Source organism: Anopheles coustani, chromosome 3 (assembly GCF_943734705.1).
Source record: "Anopheles coustani chromosome 3, idAnoCousDA_361_x.2, whole genome shotgun sequence".
Lineage (NCBI taxonomy): Eukaryota > Metazoa > Arthropoda > Insecta > Diptera > Culicidae > Anopheles > Anopheles coustani.
The window spans coordinates 82445507-82472097 of NC_071288.1; the positions used below are offsets into that span (position 1 = coordinate 82445507).

The window sequence follows — 26591 nt, forward strand, 5'->3', positions numbered from 1 at the left end:
TCAACACAAGAACTATGTTACAAAAAGGTGATCATCGAGTGATTATGAAATCTGGCCTAACTGATCACTAAAACATGCTGTGGATTTAATTCATCACGCAAACCATCACTTTCTGAACCTAATATGGTGCTTTATGAAATTTATTACAAAGTAAAAGGCAAACGAATGCTGCTCGAGTAGATTGTAATATCCTGATCACGATCGATATCTACCAATTGGCATGGGAAAGGACCGTGTGGACGTTTACTCACCAGTTGGCGCTGATCGTAATCTTCATCAACGCGACACCGATGTGCCGTGATTGTTGACTCCCGTGTCGCTACTCTTGAGCTCCAGCGAGCCTCCTCAGCATTATCCTTGTGCAAATTATTCCCAGCGTGCCAATTATAATATTCTGATCACGAGGTTTGAACTCAATCACATTGCGCCTAATGAATCATGTCACGAGACACCTCTCCCGGCTGCCCTTACCCCCTCTTCAAGGGACTCCATGGCAAAGTGTCTTCTTTTCTCCACGCTTCGGTGAACTTCGATGGAGCGTCTTGTGTTGCAAATCTCCACATCTCATCGGTCTAATCCTCCCCGATATCTACCCCGGCGAGAACGATCGACTCCACGTGACGGCGAAGCTCCATATTTCATCGTGCGAGTGTCGAAATCGCAACGGATTTGCAAATTCACATGCGGTGAAGTTAAAATGGCGCCAGGATCCGCTCGAAAGTGATTCTCACGCACTTGTGATGCTCGCGTGCGGCGCCTGCTACCAACCGAAGGGTTTGCTCTCGAACCTCTTTATGGATGCATCGTGGGAAAGGTCAACTCCTACAACGGCCACGTATACGCAGGCAAATTACACGAGCCGTTAGGTATGGTTGATGCTACGGGCGATGGGTAAGAGAACCCCTCGTGGCGCATTATGAGATGGTGAGGCACTATAAATCGCACAAATTACATTTCTTTGTATTTTAAATGTAGCGAGATGAGATAGAAGCCACGGTATTGTAAGAACAGATATTTTTGTATCCAGTTTGTTTGCAACCTTCACGATCAGCAACTTAAGTAGTCGATTTTGTCACACAAAGAATAACACATGTTTTTCATCTTCTCAAGAAGCTTCCAAACAAGTGGCTCACTTAAGCCTGACAAAAAGGCGAGAAAATGGATACCGAACAAAGAAAATTGTCAGCTTCCATCAAACCCTTTTTGTAATCTATCGTAAGAAGATTTCGATTGCATCACACGACTCGCACGTCCACTCCAATTCCAGACACCGGTTGTCCTCGAGGTCCTCGGAATGCCGCCGAGATGTGTCTGCCCTTTGGAGTACACACGACGAGCAAGTCGCACCGAACCGTGCTGTTGCTGATGATGATTATGTTTACCCTGTGTACAGTTTGCTCTAGCACGATGCCTAATGTTTAATTAATTACCCATCATCGATGCTTTTCAATTGCATTCCGCCGAGCGGAGGATTGGATGTGGGTTTCTGAGTCTATTTCTACACCCGTCGCTAAACCTCAAAGTTCCGCCAGAGGATTCTTCGGTGCTTTGCCGGCTAGGATATGGTTTGCGAAACGGACTACTCAGGCTTGCGGAGTGAGTAACGGATAACAGATTGTATTGGCGATGTTTACACGCTGATCAAATTGCATGTTTCGCTACTCTTCTTCCTCTTTGAATGCGTCAAACTAACGTCGATTTGCTTTTTAATCTCGGTTCCATTCATCAACATCGTAAAGCAAGGAGGCAACAGAGCCTTTTGAGCTGTCAGAACTTAGCGGTTGCTGCCTTTGGGAAGGCTTTGAACACACCTGATGAGAGATAGTGGGCGGCAACTGAATAAAAAAAACGTGCAAAGTGCATTGAAGTTGCATACGTCGAACAGAGATCAGTATCGCGGAACACTCGCTACCCGTTCGACCGATAGATGAATGATTAATCGGGTCTAACCTTTCGCTACTGTTCGCTACCGTTGAACATTGTGCTCTTTGGAGCTTTCGCTAAAAAGGTTACCGTTTAATTTACTTGTCAACAACGGGGTTGGTCTGTTATTTTTAATAAACGACGATCGTGGTTTACGTTGGTATTAATTAATTTGAGATCAAATTCTGTCACGGCGGCTCATTTACTTCTACGGATTATCAGATATCTCTTAAACTATTGAATAAGCTACACAATACGTGAAAAACGATTATTTAACAAGCGTTCCATTCGGTTGACTTTCAAAGGTGAGATAACCATGCATTAAAGGTGTGGTTTCTATCGGGCTGTAATCTGGGCATTAATCTATTCGGCTACTTTGATTTAATATGCTCCTTTCAATTACGCTTCGGTGCGCAACTGTTCCCCCGAGCGAATTTGTTTACACACATTTATCTTTATCGGACAATTTGCGTAACGTACCGCGATAAGTTGGCCACGCTCCGGAGATCGCACCGAAGGTCGAAAACCTCAACCTGACCTAGTCCCCCACCGTCCACCGAATGTGTTTCAATCGCTTTTCGTGCCCAGGGGTCGGGAGCTGCATTCCAGGCTGCTTTTTCTGGGCCGATAACATGGGCGAACGCCACAGCCGGAGGCACCCAAACAATGTTTGACCCAGTTCCGAGTTCGACCGAGTGGGCCCAGAAATCGATACATAATCATTCGCGTTTCGTCAAAGCGAAATTTCCCCCATGCTGCGGGACAATCTGGTGGCGTTTTGACGACGGAGACAGTAGCAGTGGACCACACACCGACACCGGCGCGGAGGTGCATTCCGGCGGTCACCAAACTGAAGTCGGCGTCTACATGTCGGTTAAATATCTGAAAAACTCATTCCACACAGTGTCCCGCGGTGTCTAAGGCTGGTGGAGGAAAGGAGGGTGTGTTTTGATCGGCGACGAGTGTTACATAATTTCCAAATTTTTGGAACTGTCGCTACGGTGGATGACTTTGCGAGCGTCTGTAGAATTGGGAGTCCCCACCGCAGGGTTCCGAACTCGTGGACGTGATAGCGACCTCCGATAGTCCGTTTTTGGATGCCCCCAGGCAAAATAAAGCCAACACACGTCTGAGCTGTGACGTTTCCAGTTAGTCGCTTCTCAGCCGGCCATCAACCTTTTGTTTGGCTCTAAAAATATGTCAGAAAACGAAGATTGCGGCATTAGAGCGTCACAGACAAACATAGGGTTCCACTACGTCTGTGTAACTAATAAACTCAAAAACAATACCTAAACTTTTATGCTTCACTGCCCTAGATAAAAACAATGAAGCAACGTGTTATCAGCATTAAACTATCAACACGTCCAGTCCCTGTTTCTCTCGCAAGAAATGTCCAAGAAACAATCAATCCTGCTTTCGCCTAGCGAAAGAAAGGTTCGTCGCTTGCGTACCAAACGGAGTCGTCTGAACGGCTTGTCGCACGCACGCCGCAGCGCTTCTTCAAACTGGCACGGCAACCTTTACGGGTTGCTCCCGAGCGCAAGGTTCAAGGTCTTCGTGTCGTGACGCCACCATGCTGTGCCCGTTTTGTCCAGACACGGAGCACTTTCCTTTCTCTTGCGCGCCGGCGTCCGATCGGGTTTGCGGTTTCGCCGGTGGATGCGACCGGTCCCGGGAAGATGCTAGAGCACCGATGGCATTTCTCTCCCTTTTTTTTCGTTCGTGATTTACCAACAGCGTGCGTTGTATGGATGTTTTTTTTCTGTTTATAATGCATCGTCCTCGTGAATTGCCCGAGGTGCTGCTGATGGGTTTCACTTTCAGTCAAAGAAGTTAATTTTTGGAAGAAGATCACGATGCACATGACCCGCGGTGCGCTGAGTATTTCAACGATACCCAGAGGAACTTCGGCAACGTTCCAACGATTAAAGGTAATTTTTGAAACGTTTCCATCGTTTCGCACGTATCCGCGACCTTCCGCTGCTGGTCATTATAGTTTTGCGAACAATTTTACGGATTTCATCATTTTAAGGTAATAAAATCGTTCGGAAGTTTCGTTTTTGAATCATCAGCGTATGCCATTACAATTGATGATGTTTTCTAACAATTTACTAAAGATCCTCTTTGTTCCGGAACACACCTGTTGTACACTGCCATAAGGAAGCTATCGGCAGTATAATAAATATGTGTATCCAAAGAAGGATCCACGATCGTGACCAAGCACCGTCGACGGGGTGTTCATCAGTCCATCGGGGTCTGATGAGACTAGAGACCTGACCTGCCTCACCAGCTCCCATCGGTGCAGAACGATCCAACCATTGTGGGAACACGGACAATTTCGTTGTGTCGATCTGCTACAGAGCCGCAGGATGAAGTCACTAATCAACTGTTGATTGGGCACCTTTTACGGTGGGAAGTCTCATCGAGTTGGTCAGGATACGATCGTCTGGGCCGGCAGTGGTGTCGTACCGTTTTACGATTTACTATCGCACGAACGTTTGCGGTCTGCCATTTAGCACGTGCAAACAGGTGGTTTACAGATCTATCCCTTGGATTGTAGGCAGAGCAAACCTCCGCGTGAGTCAAGAACTATCGATTACTTCAGTTCGTTAAGTAAATGCAAAGATCCGATTCCGTGCCGTCTGGGAGATTTTATCGATGATTAAATCGAATGATCAGTCAGCGTTTATATCGCGTCAGAACATCTTCCTCATTCCTGATTGAGTGTGGCAGCGTAATGAGCTTAAGGAGATTCCATATTGAAGCTCATTAATTAAACTGGCAAAGAGTATCGGGTCGTCCGTTTTGTAAAGGATTGTTTCTTTGAATGAAAACATCCAGTGAACCTCCGATACCCTTTGCCGGGTTTTGACGTGCTTCCCTTTGAACTTTTGATTTCACTCCACCGTATGGGCTACCAATAATCCATCATCATGGCTATGCCCCCGGGAAAACGCTTAAGGGTCAGCCACGAGAAGCGTTACCGAAGAGGGGGTAAGAAATCTTCAACGGTCAACCTGTGTCAAGCGAAGAATCTAACATCTCGAACCGATGTTACGCAAGCCCGTACGGACGCATCAATCAATCGCGTCAAGCGTGGTCTGCGGCTGGAGCTGGATGAAAACTCTTTGCGCAATTTTCCCACCTCGCTTGGGCCTCAGATAACTATCTACGGGACCGTTAAAGCCTTGGGGACATAACGCTGGACCGAAAACAAGCGCCGCACGAATAAGGACATAACCGCAAAAATTGCATTTCACCATTGCAATGCAGGTGGAACCATTTGTCATCTGTCTATGGCCGTTTGATGGGCTCTTCAGATATTCGACATCGTCTTGGTTTTGTCCAGCCGATGGAACTAGGATAAAAAATATACACTCACAAATTTGGCCCTCATTCACATTCGAGTTTGTAATACAAATACGAACATTTGTTTAACAGATCTATCAGTTTTTTTATGTTCAGAAGAGATTCAGAAGTTAGGATCTTAAGTAGCTTTTAACATTTAGTAAAGCCGAAAGCACTTATCCTAAACCAATGTATAGATTGTTCTAAAGGTTTCAGGAGGGTTTCAATGGTTTGTGGTTTCTTTACTAAGCGTAGAATGTTGCACTCTAAGATGAGAAGCTCATTTCATGAAATTGCTCGTTTCGAGAACTTCTTTTTATTTTCTTTTTATATACCTATATGTCTCTGTTTCACAATACAGCACCTTCATGCACACAGGGATGGGCTAAGGACGACTATTCTCCAGCCAATACTCATAGATTGCATCAAATATCGTGCTCAGACCTTCGGCAAAGCGCATTCATGCGTTGTTGCTGCATTAAAGCTTACTCCCATCTGTTGACCGCGTTAGCTAATCCCAGCGGACACGCCGCGTATCTCCTCGACTTGATCCGTCCCACAGGGAGGTGCACATTTTCACACCTCCATCTTCCATAAATCGATTGCCCGATCCAATCCAGTCCGGTCTGGCGATCGGGTCCGGTCAATTCAGGTCGCCCAAATGGACCCACAAGGACAGCGTTCGCTCGTTGCTCTGCCGGCTACCGGTTCGGTCCCGCAATCGCTCCGGTGACCCAGTGACCGAGCCCCAGCCCGACAAGATGTTATATAAGTTCTGGATGCGCTTGCCGTTTCTTGCACGAATTTTTAATTTGACCGAACGTTTTCGAAATCCTTCTCTGCGAGCGGGAGTGTGGCTGACCAAGGAGATTGTGGGGGATTGTGGAACCATCGAACTCTTGCGCCCTGCCCACGGGTTCGGCATTGCCCGAACGATCGACCGGGACTTACCAAATCGGTCTACGATCCGGTTCGATAGAGATCGCCATCGAGAAAAACTACTTCTCCCGGGTGAAGCGCATGCTCATCCGAAGGTCAGCGTGAGGATGGGTAGGATTGGGAATTTGAGTTCGATCCAGTGCTTTATGGCGGTTTCGGTGATTTCGGTCAAGGCGAATGGATTATGATCCTCGATCGAAGCCTTTAAAAGGGGGTTTGAAAACAAACATAGCCATGTGAAAGGCGCACGCCTCCGGATGAGATGCATCTGGAGCGACCTTCAAATTTTTTTCCAAGCGTCACAACATGCGGTTGGTTTTGTATTGACTAACCCTGATCGTATCGGGAGCAACGATGGGCCTTTAAAAAAGGTAAATTAATGCGCTTTGATTAACATTAATCGGTTATTTTTTGGCGTATATCGCTTATACACTCAATTAAAATGCTCAACTGATGATCAGTATGTTGCCATTATTGTTTTAATTAAAACCAAACTTACCGTGTGCGTGAAGAAAAGGGAGGGCGACTCATTATACTCTTAATTATTTAAACGAAAATCACAAACAGCGTTACTTACCACGTACACCATCATTCTACCCCCTAAAACCACCAGCGCATCTTCATCAGCCATTTACTCTTGCATCCCTTCGAAGCAGGCAATAAACAATGCACCCTCCGATGAACCACTGGTTGCGACAGGTTGACAGTTTAATAAGACAAACGAAGCAACAACAGTCCGCTCGTTTAATTTTACGTTGCACATAAACCCATTACCGTTTTGTGCCTTGGCCAAACACGTGTGGGACTTCGGTGTCAAAAGGCCAAAAGCCACTTTAGGAGGCGACTTGCCTCGGCAACGAATGCCCTTGCGTCCATTAACCTTTTGGGTACCCCAAAAATCTCCAACTGCTCGTGATGTTAATACTTACGTCCAAAGCAATGGGACGATTCCAAATCTGTTTTTATTTGGAAACCCATTGACTAGCACTAGCGATGGAAACAGTTGTGCGTTTGTTCGTGTATTGAAGATGTGCTTTAAAACGACGTTGGGTGATTTTCTTCGAATGTTTTCCCTCTTGCTGTAAAAGCCCATGTTTATTGGTTGAAGGACGCCGACAAGTGTTTGATTTTAGTTAACATGTTTTCTTCTCCGCTTTTCTTTCTACTTGCAGGAGGGTAGTATAGGTCATGAACTAGTGATAAAGCCAGTGCCAACCGAAGTCTCCCAGGAGGAGGATGGAAGTGTTCATCACGTTATTTATAAGCGCAAGACTCCCGAGGAGCACAACGATCAGCTAAGTGATTATGGTGAGTTAATATTCAAGTACTAGGACAAGAGAAGGTTATGCTTTCCCTTAAAATTTAATCACATGAACATTCATGCGATCATCTTCACTTATTAATATTTATATTTTTAGCATTCATGGAACCGGACCGGCTGCAGAAACGGTTTCGCGCCAAGCGCAGCCCACAGGGCTACTATAAGAGCTCGCGGGCCATCGATCGGACCATCTACCCGGAGATCCTGGTCATCGTCGACTACGACGGCTACCGGCTGCACGGTGGCGACAACGTGCAGGTCAAGCGCTACTTCGTGTCCTTCTGGAACGGCGTCGACCTGCGGTACCGGCTGCTGAAGGGGCCAAAGATTCGCATCAGTATCGCCGGCATCATCATTTCGCGGGTGAGTATTGCCCTGCTTTGAGCTCGTCCTTCATCATTACTCCGAGGGGTGTTCGTTTAAACCGTTCGTGAAGCAACACACAATTATGCACACGTTTTACGATCCCTAAACTTACACCGAAAGCGCTCCCGAAGCCCTGCGCTGAATGTTCATTAAACATTTGTAACAGCGCGTGTGAAAATGAGGTAGTTTAAATTTAATTTCCATTTTACGATCGGATAATGATTGCCCCCGATTGGACATTGAGATTTTGTTTCTTTATTGGGGGGACAGCAATTTGCCCATCATTAGCTTTACGTGTTGCCCTTACACGTACGGTTTTATGCTTTCATTGTGGACGCACACAAACTAAATATTTAAGGGCATCAGAAACGTGGGAAAACATCAATAACGTGAATCAACTAGGCTGACCTTAACGGTAACGTGAAGAAGCCTGATGTGAAAAATATCGACAGCTTATTAGTTCAAATTATTCCACATTAAATGACAGATTAGTTCTTCTGTTTTCAACATCGCATCACGAAATATTTAGTTGTTGTTATTAGTGTCGAATTTTATTTGTTTTTTCTAATCACGGCACGGTAATTCCAGTTCATGGGCAAGTTTCTAATTAACTGAATATGACACGAAACGTGGCTATGTCATCGATGACACCACGAACGTGCGCAATCGGTCGTCGCTCAAATTAACAAAACGCGAAACATCGCAACATTAAATTGCTTGACAAAGTGAATTGTAGAAAAAAAATCCCAACTTCAGCAAATTAAACCTCAAACGAACCGCTCTACCGAAGCCAGTTCGGAGGATTCTTTTTTCCTCCGCCTCTCGTTTTGCCTTCCATTTGCGACATTTTGCCACAGACGGATTGGAGAGATCATTCTCTTTCCTCCAAAAATAGCCTCCAATAACGGTTACCGAAACAAAGCATTTCACGGGAACGCCGGAACGAGTTGGGGCTTTTATTTTAGCAGAAGGCAAACACCCTTGCGCAACCCACCCCGTCTGTCGATACTGAAGATGAGCGTTGAGATGACGTTGATCCATCCATCAAACTCCAGCCGGCCCGGCCAGTCTAATGGGCTCGCCACGGGATGGAGGAGGCGAAATGTAGCTGTGATTTAAGCGTTGAGAGCGACCCCGACGCGCGTGTGGAGACAGATCGCACCGGTGCGATTAATCTATCCGTCGGTCTGGCAGATCCGTTGCCGACGGCACTGGGTCAAGCGCTGAGCGGAACGACACCCGCTGCCGGCGTTGGATGATGCGTGAAGTGGACGAGAAGCCATGTTTGGCTGACTCAAAATGGGCATCAATCGGGGCGAATTGAAAACTGCATAGAAGCTGTCGGGGGAGATGGACCGACGTGCCAGCAATAACCGGTGTAAGATCAACGATATGGAAATTCGGTTGTGTCGTAAGTTCCTTTGCGTTTGAACCTCCAAATAAAAATTTGGCAAACTATTGCAGCCTCGGTAACTTAAATTTATTGAACGGATAAGTAACCCTGAAAACCATCCTTAACCTTTTCAAGCCCAATTCCGATCAAAAGTGTCCCAGTGGCAAAAAGCGAAAGGCTTATTACCCTACGGCCCATCTTCCCTGCTTTTTGCAACACAACCACCAGCTGACCGATGATATTTGGCTTCACCTTCTCGTTGTGAACGTGAACTAACCAGGGGGAGAATTTATGCTCCCGGCGGCCTACATGGGCTCGCATAATCGCATTAACCTTGCACCCCCGCCAGGACGGGGAATCGGCAACACACAGATTCATCAATTCAGGGGCAAGCTGACTGTGTGTGCCGTTTACATGTCGTTGCATATGTATCGGCTAATGGAAAAACTAGCTCCAAACTGTGGACTGGTCACCGGATAGTATGATCTATTGCAGTGCCCACCTGTCACCACCAGCAGAGGTGAGAGTGTGGCGTTAGGTCCTATTCCGCACGCATCGAAGGACTTCGGAATTGAATAATTTTGTATTTATTTCTATACTCACTTCGCAATGGAAAACGTCGCTCTACTTTGTGGCGGCTGCGCTTGGGCCCACGCAGATGGCAAACGCGTACAATATCTGTGTCATTGGCACCGGACCAGGCCAGAATCTGACACTAATGGCAACCGTTTACAATTAATCAACACCCGCAAACACCGTGTGACATGCGATGACAGTTGTCTGATTCAAGCCGGTCAGATGGTACGGCCGATGATGATGATGACGATGACGACGGTGATGGTAGTGATCCCATGTGAAGGTTAAGGAGGTTTTGCGCTATGGTTAGTGTCTTCAACCTCATCCAACGGACCACACGCGTTAATTGACACAGCAGTGGTCAGTTTCTTTTTCACCTCACAGTTTACGCAATGTAAAAAGGGCTACCGCCCTTTGCTACCCAGTGGAGTTCGCCAGTAGGGTCACATACGTGTCGTATCCGTCGCAGGCACGTGTCAGAATAGAATGAGTCATAAGTCAAAGGGTTAACAGCGTGTAATTTTTATAGCAAAGCTAAGTTGAACAATAAATGTTTCTCCTTCCTCTTAATTAAATAAAAACAGCATATGGCGATGAACGCATCCACTGTGACAAATTAATTACGAAATGGTTACTTTTGTTTTAAATTTCTTTTCTCTTTTGAATTGTATATACAGAAAAAAACTACGAATCACACATGGTAAAATGCAACAAACGTAAGATATATTTTTGCGAAAAAATAGTTTGTTTAATGCACTACACCCTAAAAGTCAGTGCACAACAGCTCAAAACAGAATTAAATTTTTGTGGGAGGTAATTATTCCTCCAGCGATTGAACAATAAAAAAAACAAGAACCGTATTTAAAATTGATCAAGAACCAGTAATTTTATCGTCATAGCAGACTGGGTTTGGCCTACAATAAGTGCCTCAACTGTTGCGAGAATGATGAAAATTTTTCTTGAAAGAACAATATTTAGAGAACAGTTCAAAGAACAATCTCTCATTTTTACTTTTGTAAATGGCATTTGTTTCTGATTTTACTTGCTGTCTACTGACTTTTGTGGCGTTTGTTTGTTCTTCTTCAAACATCGTAACCCACTTTCTTTTACTTGATTTCAAATTTTGGATTACAAAGCATCTCATAGTTATCTTCCATTGTTTCACTTAAGTTAATTCGTATTACAACCAAACCATAATGGAGATCTCTAAAGTATGAGTGGTCACTACTGTTTCCTAGGGCACTTTTAATTCTTTAACCTCTGGTGTGTACATTGCTACGACGTATTGTTTGATTATAAACATGGAGATCATAAATAATACCTCTCGACCTATATCGTGCGCTCTGGGTGAGAGCTAAATGTCATCGAGAAAATCAGAAATTTCATCATCAATCCTCGGGTCGTACTCGTGATTTGTGCACGTTCGTAACCTTTTCGATGGAGTCCTACCGAGCAGCGTCACGTGTCGCTTGCATACCTTTCACTCTTTCGCCGGCGATCCTTGCACCGACTTGATGATCTAGATCACGCAGCACATCCTATTCAAGGCCAGAAGCAACGATGGTGTTGAGCAGTAGGTTACATTGTGGTGCTTTTCTGCGTCGAACATCTGCGGTACGCGATGTTCTTTGGTTGCTGAAGTGAGGTTCGTGTTTGCCATCTGCGAGACATCGACTAGCTCCACCAAAAGTGCGGTTTGTGATTCAGAAAATGAGGCTTTGCCGGTGGTTTTATTATCATTTCCATTCTGGTTTCTTCCCTGTGCCGTTTAGTTCTTCTTTACCTTCCTCGGTGGTTCTTTGGTGATGCGCGACGACCGGTCTAACAGCCGGTGATGATGATCCACCTGATCCACAAACAATCTTCTTTTTTAAGTCACTTCGTTTCTCTCTCTTTCTCTCTCTGTCCCCCGTATCACTTCACCCATACTTACGGCTGGTGCGGTCCAAGTTTCACGCGAATGCGAAATCCGAAGCCTACGGCCGAAGGGAGCGGAGAAGATGCTGCGGAGGATACCGCGCGGGTGGCAAAGCTACGCGACATAAACTACAGTTTTATGGCTTTCGTCTTCGACTTCGAGTGTGGCTGGTTTTCCTTTCGCCACCCTCCGGCCCGTTCCTCCTTGCTTCCCTTTTTTTTCGTGCACCAAAGACGACCGGTTGGCTGGGCCCGGTGCTGGGTCGCGTCCAAGTGCAAATTAGCATACCCGCTTGTCTAGTTCTTGGCCAGGTTTCAACACCGCGAAGATTGCGAGTGTGTTTGATTTGAAACCCGGCGCGCGGCACTTTGGCTTGTTTTTCTTTTTCTTTCTTCTTCTTCTAAACCACGCCAAATCTGACCGGTTCGGGGGGGATTGTGGCCGATGTCGTTGGACCTTTCGGTGTCTGTGTGGCGTTTGGGGTAGCCAAAATTTCGAAAATTCGAACCCCCTTCCACCGTTGCCAGGTCGCAACGGAAAATGGTCACCAAGAATGTCATCATCCCTATTTCTTGCAGTTTGACTGCGAAGCAGTGTAAGAAGAGTTTTCTTCTTGTTTGCCAACCTGTTTTGAAGCTTTTATGTTAATCTTACTAAAAACTTGTTTCAAACAGTTGTTAGAATTGATAATCATGGATGCAGTTTCCATGCGCTTTTTTTTGTAATTTTCAAACAGAGGCACAAAAATGAGAAAAGAATCCCCAAAATCCAGCCACTTATTTGACCAAACACAAACGAACGAAATGGAAACAAAAAATCGCCGGGGTTCACACGTTCGGGGCCTTCTTGCACGCCACCATGGGAAGAGCACCATATGATGTGCCGTACCTCGTGTCGGGGTCCGGCTCGACTTAAACAGTGAGCCAGTGCCCAGTATCATATGTTTACCGTCAGCTGACGCATCCAAACGGGACGGTGTGCGGAACGGAAAACTGACCGGGTGCGTTCCATGGTAACCTTTAGAGCTTGTCAAACATCGGCCAGTAATGAGCAAACAGAGCTCGAGAGCCTCCCCCCGGCCCCGGACCGAAGAAACGACACGCACACCACCGTCCGGAGCACGTGTTTGCGCAGCCTCCATCATCGGCTCCGAAAAGGTAACATCGCGCTGGCCAACCCTCTCGAGCGTCGAACGCACCGAACGTGGATTCCGATGTCAAGGTGCAACGAAAACTGTACACATTTTGCTGCATCGCGGCGCAGCACTAAAGGGCAGGTGCATCGGAGGATGTGTATGGGTGTGTGATCTACATGCCGTTACAGGCTCCCTCGAAGTGACGACGGGTTTTGTAGGATAACGATGTCGTCGTCACTCGAAAACGCGACGGTTTGATTGACATCGTGGTCAGCGAAAACAAGCAAAAGCACAACTCGACGCCAGCAAGACCATCACTTATCGTGTGCCGATTTAAAGTGCAAACTCAACACGGCCAACGATGCACTTGGATGCAGGTTTCGGGATCGAGGATGGCATTGAAATGAGCAAACAGTTGTTGCGAGATGCGTTCAAAGAAATGCGGCGGTGGGTTTTACGACAAAAAAACTACTTTTAAAGATCAACCGCTGTTTTGAGAATGCACGGTGTTGTTATTGTTAATTTTATTTTGTTATTTTTGAATGATTTACCCATTGCATACTTAACATTCAACGAAAGTATAAAAAAGTTTTGAAATATTTTTTTTAACCTAATTTATATTACTTCAATCCTTATAGCTAGTTGTCGTTATAATGTACTTTAATAAGCTTAAAAACTTTATTTATTTAATTTTAATCTGTTCAAAAAATCAAATTGCCCATAACGAGCACATGATTTTATTTAAATAGTGGTATTGACAGTCCTTTGAAGAGTCTTTAAGTTTTGGTTTATTTAAGGAGACTCTAATTAACCTTCTCTCTTCTATTCGGCTCATTGGATTTGATAACAGACCCAACTAATAAGTATCAACTGGAATTGTTTTTTTCATTATCAACACGTGTGTAGGGCGCAGGCTAATCCCACTTCCGGTCGCGGAGGTAAACAAACAAACAATCACATTCCACCGCACTTACCAGCGCGTGCATTTGAACCTGCTACACCATGCGCAAACGCCATCATCATGTTCCCTTTGCGTTTTGTATCTCAATTAAAACGAGCAACAAAACACGGTGAGAAATGAAGCGACTTACAGAAGGGAGGAAAAAGAACACCAATCAAGTGCTGCGTGAGGCGAGTGGGGTAATGGGAAGTTTTCTCAGCAATTAACATAAATTATCACAATTATTTTACCCTACTGCAACGGCGCTCTGGTTAAACAAGGTTTGACGACAACAGTTTGATTGACAAATGATCCGCGCGAATGGCGATGAAGATTGGCAGGGACGATAAACGCTTGCTTCCGGTCGATGCAAGACGAAGGTGTTTACAGGCAAAGGACAACATGGTGAATTGGTTCACTCGAGGAATTGATTCGAAATAATCGAAAATTATTGTTTGCGAGTTGATCGTTGTGACCCAATTTCGCAGCGAATCTCGAATGAAATAAAAACAATCCAAAGTTGCACAAAAAATCGATCTGACCATCGCACGTCGGGGGCTCGTCGGACACTCGTCCCCTCTGCTCCTACCGAGCAAAAGGGCACATCGATCGAAGACCCTACGGCATCCGGCGTCGCGTCGCGATGAGCGGCCGAACAGTCGAACAACATTAAGTATTGCAACACTTGCGCGCGCGTGATGGAAGCGCGTCAACGTGTTGCCTTAGTAAAACTAAGGTTGACCTTTCATGCCGGGGCCGGCTGCGCACTAATTAGTGGACCTGCCGTGGCTGCGAGGTGGATCGACGACCTACATACTCACCGGTGTCGGTTGTTGATTCAATTAAGAGTTTTCGAAACAGGCGCTCGAACGGACGCTCGATGTCTCATCGCCGTGTCGTCGTTGTACAACAGGTTGTGGCGGTTGTAAATCCTGCTAAATGTTGCAACATTTCACACCGAAAAGGGCCCCGAGTAGTAGTAGTAGTAGTAGTATACATTTATTTCCATTCTTTACATTTCGTACATCATTTGTGGGTTTTCGCTTTTTATAGATAATGGGTTCGAAGTATTCTTTCCGCATTGTGGTTGAGGTTTACTAGCTATTTGCTGTGTATCATTTTTGGGAAACTGTTATGAGAAGATTGATGTGTATGAGGGAAAAAGAAATTGATGGAATGAAAAACCCTCGAGTGGAGTAATTGTTAAATTAAAACTAAACCTAAGCTAACATCTTTTCTAAATAATACAATAATTTCTACATACTAAATTAACACTTACTGACTAATAATCTAGATGTGATGACCTATGGATTGAAGTTCCCTTATCATTTGATAGGTGCTGGTTGCACATCTATCAAAGAATTTGGTTTTGTGGTTAGCTAAGATTTGGAATAGGGTATTTATATCACAGTCCTGATGCAGTGAAGACGTTCTGTACCAAGGAGGGACTCTAAGTATAGCCTTTAGGAACTTGTTTTGAGCTCTTTGCAATTTTAGTTTATGAGAATAAGCGCAATTTGACCATACTGGTGAGGCGTAGGTTAGGATTGGGCAAACTAGTGCTTTGTAGACTAAGATTTTGTTTTTGAAATTTAATTTTGAATTTTTATTCAAAAAACAGTATAAAATTTTAAATATTTTTTCACTTTTGTTGTGCAGTATTTCAATATGCGTTTTAAATGTTACTCGTTTTTCCAGATGAAGGCCTAAATATTTGATAGTGTTTTTCCAGGGTATTCTGTTCAAAGGGCCCCGAAGGGTGTTTGGGTTTACAGTGGAAGCGAAACCATTAGTCGCCTCGAGTGAACTAACTTTTCTCAGTTCATTGAATGCAAACATCAAACCTCTTTCTATGCACACAATTATTACAGAAGACAATCACGACGACACCCTTTCACCGACATGCGAAAGTGCAACCTCGACAATCGGTTCGCTGATTGGCCACGATCGATCGATTGCAAGGACAGAGTGCTGCATCATTTGCGAAATGGAAAACACACCCCATCCGTACTCGAGGAGTCTCTCGAGACAAAATCATAACATTATCTTGAGTGCAAGCTTTATCACATCCGCAAGACTCGGCGCGCAGACTGTTGAAAGTATAAACCGATCAATCTATAACAAAAGAAACTGTGTTCGTTTAGCAAGCAACACTGAAGTTCCGGTTGCATTCCTGTCGTCAAGCGGATGTTGCAGTTCGGTGCGGACAGGATGATAAAATGGGTGTCGGTTCGCTTATGCAATGTGGACAGCAGTTTCGCAAAGTTCAAAGCAGCTACCATTGTCTTTTCGACACAATTATTGCACGGGACGAACACAAATGTTTGCTTTTCGCTCGAGTCTCATTTTATTGCACCGAAAATTAGACGAAACGATATACAACGGTTCGAATTGATTTATTATATTGATATTTAAAAAAAAGCTTTCTTTGACAATATGAACGAACATGACCACGAGCATTATTGACCCGTCAGGAAGCAAGTTTATTTAGGTTTTATGGTTCTCCACCGACCGATCAGAGATCTTGGACCGATGACAAGCTGACATTTAACAAATGAACCATAACTATTCAACGTGGTTCAATCAATGTCATATTTTATGCTCGAACGAGAATGCGTTTAAAATATACCTGAAATAAAAACGTTGGATTGAAACGGTCAGAAAAAATCTAGTTCGCCAGATAAATGTTAGCACAAGCTCTCTCCTCCTCTCTTTCTTTCGATCGCAAAGTTCTTTTTTAGTCGGTGCCACTCAATGTCTGAATAATGCATGCACTTCCTTCGTATACGCTGCGGGTTACCTATTGACAAACCACTTCTTAGGACCTTAGAACCAGTGGTCGGATACGAGCGTCGTATAAGGCATTATTGACGTGTGATTTATTTAGAAATTAGCGCCACAACTTCGACCCAAGCTGTGGTGGAGCCCGTGATCGGTGCACCAAATGGTCTCTCGCCCTATCGCTCACCATATCCTGCGCAGGATCGGAAACGCTCCGAAAACGATTTCGCACCGATCCTTTTCGGTGTGCGATCAAGATTTGCCGATGACCGAGCGGTGCAGCGTGGCCAATTTGGAACTAATTTTCGTGTTCGATCGTAAAGCAGGATACATTTTTATGAGCGGCTCGACGACGGAACGCATTAGCATATTTGGATTACTTGTCAACCGCGAGCGAGCAACGGTTGACCGGCCGTTGCACTGGTTCAAAAGTCAGGCTGATTTAATCTGACCCATCGCACGGGGATATCGATCGAAACGTTCCGTTTTGCTGCTTTTCTTCCTAATCTGCATCTTCTTCCAATCGCTATCAACGCACTGCACGGTTGGTAGCTGCTGGCGGCCCGATAACCGACAACCGACTCCGTTCCCATCCATCCGCGGCAACCTGCTAAAGCAGCGAACCTTGAGTATATGCGTTGCAAATTAATGAATTTGGTTATGGATGCTTCAGCAGGTCGTTATCGCGAAACTAAACGATTTCAGTCACCATTTTTTGATAAAATACCACTAAAGCACAGAACAAGGAAGCGGCCGGAATGGATGCCCGCGACTTCCGTCGCTCGTAAAATAGACCAAGCGTGGGGAAGAATACACCGAACCGAAGGCATACATCCCCGACCAGACAACCCAAAAATAAAATGTTTGTTTTCTGATACAAATCACCTTTTTCCTCACGTTGGCATTTCCCATTAGAGTGCGTTGTTGTTATGCGTTGTTTGATGGACGGAAGTGTTATGTTTTATTTTAACGATCTCGGGCACGAAGACGAGCACGGTTTTTTTTCCCCTCCCGCAACCAAACAGGCGTACGAACAAATTGTCCTCCACGGTTTGAAGGTTCGTCGCTTTTCCGGGCTCGCGCAAGTCTTTTGTTTTACTCACGCCAAGCGTTCGCCGCGCGTTAACTCGTCGCTAATGAGAATTTGTGACAAAATCGCACCCGAAAAATCATATCCCTTCCAATCCGCTCCATCTGCGTAGTGTTTTGATGAAATAATTAGACAAAAGTGACTCGCCTTTAGAATTTGTTAAATCATCTTAATAGCGTTGGATTGACACAATTGAATCAAGAGCTATTGTTTGCTCGCCTTGCGCGCTTAGTTTCACAGCACTCAGCCCCTTCATTTAGGCAAAGGGAGAACGCAAAGAACCACGGCTTGTGAGTTTGACCCTGTAGTCGGCGAACCAATAAACAAGCGCGCACTTTTCCAACGTTACCGGTGGCTTTAAGCACTTCCCGTGTTTTTCCCCGGGGAATCTTCACGGCTACGTGCGCTGTTTGAATAACTTGTCAGATTCAAGGTGTAATTGCGCCGGGAGAATAATGGCCCCGGTGAACATTTTGTCATTCTTGCTCATCGAGCAGCTTCTTCAGAAGACAATAACCTTCCTTTGTGGCTTTGTGGACGCTCAATGCACGGCGGGCTGAAATGATCCTCCACAGCCAGGTGAATGTGTTTCCCTCTTGTTTCACACCGCTTTTACAAGATCAAACAATCTCAAGCGCTCTTTATCAAGTGCATACACGGGTTAGAGGAAAAAAAAGGTACATTACGGAAAGGAACAATAATTCTTCACACCCTCGAGCGAGTCATGTGATCGTAAAGTTAATGTTTGCCAATTTAACACTACTTTTTAAGGTATGGTGCGGTAGAATGGCTTGAGAGGACTTGTTTTTTTTTTTCTTCTCTCCCTTCCCAATAAAAAAGCAGTTCGCGGAAGTTGATTATTCGCGAGGAAGTGAAGTCTTTTCGACACGCGTTGCCGCTCGAAAGGTACCTGCACGCTGAATGATCCTTGTAACAGGCGAAGCTAACGTTCAGTGATTATTGTTTCGTTTAAGCCCTCCCAAAGCTCATTGACATGAGCCCGCTAGATCAGAACTCAATTGATCTTAACACCCAAGTGCCGTTGGTTTCCGCCCGATCTGATGTTCACCAATTTATGGTATCTTGTTTGCATTGATTCACCTCGCGCATTTGGTCGCGCCGCCAAAGGGATCTGTTTATGCAGCTCGTTTAGCCGTGCTTCTTCCCTCTCTTTTTCACTGCCACATTACTGTATTTCGTGCACCGCTCGCGAGACAAACTCCAGAGGCTTAAGTAAGTTGCCCGCGGAATGAGAAAAATGTATATTTTCGGGACCGTTAATCAGTCGCGTAGCGAGATCGTTTGCAAATTCTTGCCCGTTTTTTGTCTTTTTAACTTTGCCCAACATTCTCCCGCAACTTTTCGCCCTCACTTTCCACTTTCTCATCGTGCGCTCCTTCTCCGAGGTCCCGCTTTTCTTCCTCGCCCGCTGCTTATGATGATAACGAAATATCCGTTTTTATGATCCAGCTTCATTAATCGATTTCCAGTTGTATAATTAATGTGAATATGCAAATTGATTCACCATCATTCACCCCGTCGTTTGACGCGCTCTCAGGTTCTACTTCGTCATCCCACCGATGGTGGCTGCTGTGTGGCGCAAAAACAAAGCAACAAACTGGAAGGGAAAAAAGTCACAATCTGTGGTGAGAAGGAAAACGAGGGAGCTTTCCTCCCTGAAATCTCTTTCAGCGAATAAAACGCAACCGTAGACGCACCGGCAACGCAATCGGTGCGAAAGATGTTTGTTTGCCGCATTTTGCATTGATTCATCTTACTTAGATGCAATGTTTCATTCTGATTCATTTCGTTTCGGTATCGAGCATTCGTTTCGCTACTATATTAGCATTGAGAAAATTGGTTTCTCTTTCTGCAAAATGCTTTCTTGCGACGGATAAAAATCTGGAATTAGACAAATTTTCAACGCAACATTTCACTCGCTGATCAATAAAGCTTATACCAAAAGAAGCTCATTGGTGGAAGGGCGGTTTGGTTCAGCTGGAGTTCGATGGCTTAAATTTCAAAGACCCAAACATTCCGTGCTATAAGATGTTGGCCCTGCTACACAGGTGTTACTCGGCCAGCCATCGAAAAAAAAAGAAAACAAACGAAGCGTTCCAGCAAACAACGTTGATGATGTCAGTCCTGGCCAGAGTCGAGACGTCCGCTACGCGTCGCGGCACGTAAGCAGCATAACGAGCGTTCTGGGTCTGCGAAGCTCGCGCACAAACTGTTAGGAAGAGAGAGGTTATGTGCCTTTTCGATCCGAGCCGAGGCGGAGAATTTGTGAATGACTATTATCTGCTGGGTTATCTCGAATACTAGCAATAGGAAGCGATTAAACGATCGATATGTAGAATGGAAGATAACCAGGACTGTTGTATTGATATAGTTTCTTTACTCCAGAATTAATTTTGAATAATAGAACAACTATGATTTCTTCAGTACACAGACTTTTGAATTCGGAAAACCTCAGCCGTTCGGGTCGCCTCAGCCTTTCCAATCTCGGGAGTCAAAAACTCTCCCGTCGATAAGCGACGAACCCGACGGCCAATGTCCAGTGTCCCACCCCGATGTGGCCGGGGCCCGATTGGAGGACAAAATAAGCGGATAACTATAAATTATCAATAAGCGCTAAATGTCGTGAGAATAGGTCGTAAATTTCCGCGTTCTTCGCCATCGCCTTCATCGTCGTCGTCGTCGTCGTCTTCGTTGGTCGTCAATGGCCGTGCCCGTTTGTCTGCCGCTGGTCTGACTTTTTTTTTCGTTTTTTGCCTGTGTGTTTGAGATTTTTTCTGCAAACCCAAAAGACCCTGCCTTTCCGGCGGATTCACACACCTGGCAGCGCTGGCCAGTCAGCCGTCGCTGACGTATACAACGCGAACAGGGTAGCGTGTCACCCAAAACACACTTGTGTCCCTTTTTGGGTGAGTTTTGTTTAATTTTTTACATATGTAAAGTTTTTGCCATTATACTTCGACGCTTTCTTTCGTTCTTTCACTCTTTATCGAACATCTTACCGTGGCCATTACAATATGGCGAACCATCGAAAGAGTCTGCATCGTAATTATTCAATGGAGATGAAAAAAACAACCATCCTCTCTCGTTTGCTTGCGCTAACGAATGTAGAACCGATTCCCAAATTGGCCAGCTCGGAAGGAGTTTGAGTAAAAGTTTTCTCGGAACTAATTTGTGCATCGGCACATGGCATGCCTTCGTGAATCTCTGGCGTGCGTCGTCGCAATCAGGACGACAAGGGATGTTCTTTAATCATCTTTTCCCCCTAGCGATGCTGTAGATAATTAAAGCATAATTCAAATAAGAAAAATTGTATCACGTTAACTTACAATGGAAAGCAGAAAAATATTTTATATTATGCATTTATGTGAGCAGTTTTAGTCAGGAGTTTGTTCATGGTAAATTATATAATTTATCTCAATGTGTGTTTTAATATGGAATTTTTCAAAAGTAAAACAACAATGATAGAACCAAATCCTGTATGAAAAATAACACTACAGGGTGAGAAAATAAACTTGCACAAGAGATTAAGACCTATTTTATCTATTCTATAAGATGCTGATAGGAAGATTAATAGAACCAAATGTTCTCAAACGTTTTCATCATTTCTCGAAATCGTGTTTGGAATTTTCCCTCCCTTTGCCTAGCTCCGACCACCTCCGCACACGTGGGTCGCGGTGCGGTTTTTGTATCACTTTTATTGCCCTTTTTATTTGTGCAGGTTTTTCTTCTTTCTCTTTCTCTCTTTTTCAAAAATTTTTGCCTTTATTTTGGGGCGTCGGCCGCGGCTATTTCCGTTGTTAGCGGACGTTTCATTCACGTCGCTCATTCCTGGCGGAACCATCACCTATGGGGAAGAGGGAACACACACATACACACGTTCAAAACGGCTAACCGTTTTTTTTGGTGTAGATAAAAAATTACCATCTTTCGGAAACCATCACCTGAAGGTCAACCGGCCATCATCATCACCATCGTCATCGTGGTCATGACCGGCGAGAGCTGATCGTCGTGGGACGGCTCGGAAGCGGTTTATCTGTACGTCAAGCGTGTGTGTGTGTGTCTCGTTTTGTTTTCTTTTTCTAAACTTTCCACTAAACAAACCAATATTCATACGGAATTGGTAGGAGTATAAAGTGGATGTATTCTGCCGCACACGCGAAACCCGCTCAGAACGTACATGTGTGACGCTTTATCTATTCCACCTGAGGCAAGGCGGCCCAAAAATATCTTCCCACCAGTACCTTCTACTCGCCAAAACAGCCGTGTGTCACGCACGCACCGTGCACACCTGTTCCGCCTTTAGCAGGATGGCCGAACAAGCGGCGACCCTTTCGCGAGGTCCGCTAGCTCAGCTCCGCTAGCTTTCGGCCCGCCAAAGAAGGTGTTTCGTATGCAAATGAGTCCATTCATAAAACACTGCCAGATCGACAGCCGGTCGGTTGGAGGAAACACACATATCGCCGGTAGACACGAAGAAGAACCTATGGCGGAGAGCGAGACGGGCGATTTCAGGTCGGGGAAACAGGCTATAAGCGATAAGTGGATCGAGTAGTGGACGGGAGAGGCTTACGCGGATTTCGCAGTTAACCAGCGACACGTTAGGATCGAGAGTCGAGAGTATAATCAGCTCGCTTTAATCATCAACATCACCCCGGGCGAATGGTTTCCTGGACCTGCTCAATCCGGAGTGTATGCCAGAGTACCAACAAAGTAGGTACTCGCCATTAACGGGCACACGGAGCTCCCAGGAACCTAGCAAACCGTAGCTTGACCAATTCCATTGCTGTTACTGGTTAACCAAACGACCTTCCAAGGGCAAAGAAATTACCATCCGAGCTCCATTAGTTTTCCCGGTGCACGGCTTCCGACATTGGGCGACCCAATGTGGAGGTTTCGAGTTCGATTACGCTATTCCCGAGCCCGTTGCGGAAAATGACACAACCCGACCCCTGCCCTGAGACTCCCCTCCGGGGGTTCGTCGGCACGGTATGGTGTAATGTGCGAGTGCGAGGATGGCATGACTTTCACTTCGCTTCCTCCACGGTGCCCCGAAACATCACATGGCGCCATGAGCATGGCATATCGTGAGCAAATGGGGCTAGTGTATGCCAATAGTATACATGCCAATTGGCAGAGCGCTCGGCATCGATTCCGGTGCAAAGTTGTGAACGGAATGCTTATAGCCACTCGCTGCTGAGGAAAACGACGCGGTAATGGATTCAGCAATTGGCAATTGTCGTCACGAGTAATGGCGTGACGTCGCGTTGTTAGGGTAGATACTAAGGTTTGGCCTTCAGTCTGTACAACACACCTTGTAATAGAGAGGACCTTATGCAACAGAAGAAGATTCCCTTCACGCATGGTTACGTAACAGTGATAACTTCCGTGGTTCTTCCAGTATCTTCTTGGACACATTTACACCTGAAAGTACCCTCTCTCTTATGATCTTTCAAATTCTATCTTCACCAGGGACGCGATGCAACCCCCTACCTGGAGCGAAACCGCGTCGGTCGGGATGCGATCGATTCGGCGGCCGCTCTCACCGACATGGGCAAGTACCTGTTCCGGGAACGAAGGCTACCGGTGTACGACATTGCCGTCGCAATCACGAAGTAAGTATAAGGGCGCCCATGTCGCGCACCTACCACAAACACGCACAGTGGAACCCGTCACTATCGACCTAACCATGGTCCGAAGTCTAGCAAGAACGACAGAAGACAGGAGACGTGTCGACAGGCGTCGGTGGCGATTTCGGTCAGACCACGAAAGAGACTACACCAACTGTACTGCTCCGCAAAGGGGAACGTAGGGTAGCTGGACAACACTTTCTCGGCCTACACTGCCCAGAGGCCTCGAGGGAATCAAGCTGTCGATGCAATCTCAACGATCTTTATGAGCCTCTCTATTAAGGTCTTCAAATGTACTTCCAGATTTCTATTTACTGCTTCCCATTTGCAAAGACTCCGTAGAAGCCTCTACCGTAGTTTATTTTCAATATCATATCTGTTCTCTGTTCTTTTTATGGATTACTTCCAAACCATACTCCTTTTCAATCTCCTTTCCTTTTTTGCTAATCCGTTAATGAAATCAACATCGTAAGCAAATATCTGTGTGCTTCAAAGCCCACATAGTCCCTCTAAAACAAAATAAAAAAGACAGTAGAACGGAACACAACCTTGCACTAATCGAGCTCTTTCGCAGGTATGATATGTGCCGAAGAAGAAAAGGAGGCCGCTGTACGAAGGGCACAGCCGGTAAATTTTCTTCTCTCTTTCTCTATCTCTACTCCTTTTTCCTACACTCGCTTGATTTGTTTTCCTTTAACTCTTTTGCCCGTAGTTTTAACTTTGCGTCTACTGACCCTACTTTGTATGGTTTTTATTTATTTTTAACAATTTATTTCGTATTTCTTAAAGTTTTCACTTTTCTACTGACCTTAATTTAGTAGCTAATTAAACGGATAACGCTTCTCGTGAACCATGTAACGTTCGCCTTAGTTATTCTTCACTCACAAACTTTTGTTCTGGATTTCGATTGGAATCGGGTTTGTCGAGTTAAACAGTAATTAAAATTTGATAGCGTTTTAACCATTTAATTTTATATGCAGCGTTTCGAACAGCGTACGAAAATGGAAGTATGTCGTTCGGTAGTGGATGAAGTGAAACGAATCGACAGACTTTTTTTACCTAGACTTGAGACGTAGCCAACCGTAGCGTATAAGCAAACAACCAACAACCGTCGCATAGCGAGTACTAAGACATCATCTTCGATTTTATAAATGATCACAAGCGACTACCGTGACAACTGGAAAGAGTCCTCTAAGAGAGAAATTGAATTCCAGCTGCAGACAATGATGCCGTATTACTCAATGATATTTGCACTTATCTTCACCGTTTTGTTAACCACAACAATCAATTATATTACCATTGCAGACTAGATATGTGTAGAAGGCAATATGCAAATGACGCGTGTAATCGCGGTACCGCAGGTAATTATAAGCCACCGACGCGGTGCGCTACTGAAATCCCATGCAAAAACACAAACCAAACCGCCCTGTCCGCTAAACAGTATCCTGTTTTCGAACAAACTTTGCCTGTAATTTTTCCTGCATTTGTTTTCGTCTTTCGCCCATTGAAGATGTTCACTGCTCTCTCTCTCTCTCACACATTATTTTTCCACACTTTGTATAGTTTTCGCATTTTTCTTGTGCCTTCATGCATCCATATACACACATATTCTGTGTTTCGCCTTCTTTCTATCTCTTTTCTGTGATTCTTTCCCCTACTTGCCCTCTATGTATATTTTGTTGGTCATTTTAAAAACTACACATGTTACATTTTACTCACTAGTAAGATCAAGTTTTGCCTCTTTCCTCTCTGAGGCAATTCCTGAGTTGCTCGCTTTTATTTTCTTCCCTGGTTTATCAGAACCATCAGCCATCACTTTGTACAGTTCACGGTTGCAGCTATAGCGCACTTGCCAGCATTCAATGAAGTTGGACAAGTGGATGTAAATTTGATAGCAAAAACATTCCCCCATTCTCTCACGCATCTGTATTTATTTTTGCACGTCGAATGTTATTCCTAGATGTGCGATACTTCTTTTACTTCGCATCTCTATCTATGTAATCGGTTTCTTGAAAGCGATTTCAAGCTAGCTCTTGTGTAAAAAGAACCATGTTTTATTCATTACTTTTCGCACAACCGTTAAAAACAATTGTGTGTACACAGATGCACCACAAATCATAATCTTCTTCCCCCGGACAAGACCTGTATGATATCCGGCTCTATCAATTTCATTTTCCGTCGCTCGAACTCTTCTACAATTTCTCTCTCAGCAACGACCCAACCATCTCACTCTGTACTTTTTTGTTTCCACGATGACATCTCGTAGTTACAGTCTCTACTCAAGTTTATCTCTCCAATCTTTCTTCTAGCTAAGACTTTCAAAAGCATCACATATTGCTGGAAGGTGTGCCTTCCGATTCACTTAAGTATCATAAGTGTAAAGCTAATCATAAAATTCTTCGTTTAAGCATGCTTACTAAAACCAAATCGAAGGCTTATCAACCTAATCTCGGCTTACCGGTTGCAATGCGATACGTTATAATCCGCTTACTTTACTGATGCGACTACTAACGTAGTTCGAAGTGGGTAAGGGGGGGGGGGGGGGGGGGGGGTTCTGCACCCCGGCCTGACCTGTGGTGAACTTTCCGGATTGCTTTCTGGGTGTCATTTGTTGTCGCATTTGGTGGCAGTAGCGATCATTTCATTTAATTCTCTTAAAACTGGTTTGGTCTGTTGGCCCCAACGCGATGGGGGAGCTACCCGTAGCTCAGAAACAGTGCAGTCAGTCGTTGCTTGTAAACTGAAACCGTATACTGATACGTTACTCCTTTTCTCAACCCCTCGCCTCGCGGACGCCGTCAGGATTCGCCTACGTCGGTGGAGCGTGCGTCGTGAACAAGCGGCTGGAAAAGGTCAACAGTGTTGCCATCATCGAGGATACCGGCGGTTTCAGCGGCATCATTGTGGCCGCCCATGAAGTTGGCCATCTGTACGTACTCGATCGCGCGGAGGTCGTCGAACTCGCCGCGTGCGCCCGGAAGGGAATTAATAAGGTGTCATGTTGATGCGCTTTTTCCACGTCCACAGTTTGGGTGCCGTGCACGACGGATCACCGCCGCCCAGCTACCTCGGAGGTCCCGGAGCGGAGAAGTGCCGCTGGGAGGATGGCTACATTATGTCCGATCTTCGACACACCGAGCGAGGATTCCGCTGGTCGCCATGCAGTGTGCAGAGTTTCCATCATTTCCTAAAGTGAGTACGGTCAACTTGACC

The 26591-nt window shown here is 45.2% G+C and overlaps 1 protein-coding gene across 2 annotated transcripts in view; it reads left to right on the plus strand.

The window, feature by feature from the left end:
* LOC131271518 (A disintegrin and metalloproteinase with thrombospondin motifs like) overlaps positions 1 to 26591 on the plus strand; it is a 93939-nt gene that overhangs the window by 58645 nt on the left and 8703 nt on the right. For both annotated transcript variants that reach the window (XM_058272968.1, XM_058272969.1), the window contains exons 6-11: positions 7383 to 7518; positions 7629 to 7894; positions 23221 to 23363; positions 24684 to 24739; positions 26181 to 26307; positions 26406 to 26570. In XM_058272968.1, the coding sequence (XP_058128951.1) occupies positions 7383 to 7518; positions 7629 to 7894; positions 23221 to 23363; positions 24684 to 24739; positions 26181 to 26307; positions 26406 to 26570 (893 nt within the window). The remainder of the gene's footprint in view (positions 1 to 7382; positions 7519 to 7628; positions 7895 to 23220; positions 23364 to 24683; positions 24740 to 26180; positions 26308 to 26405; positions 26571 to 26591) is intronic.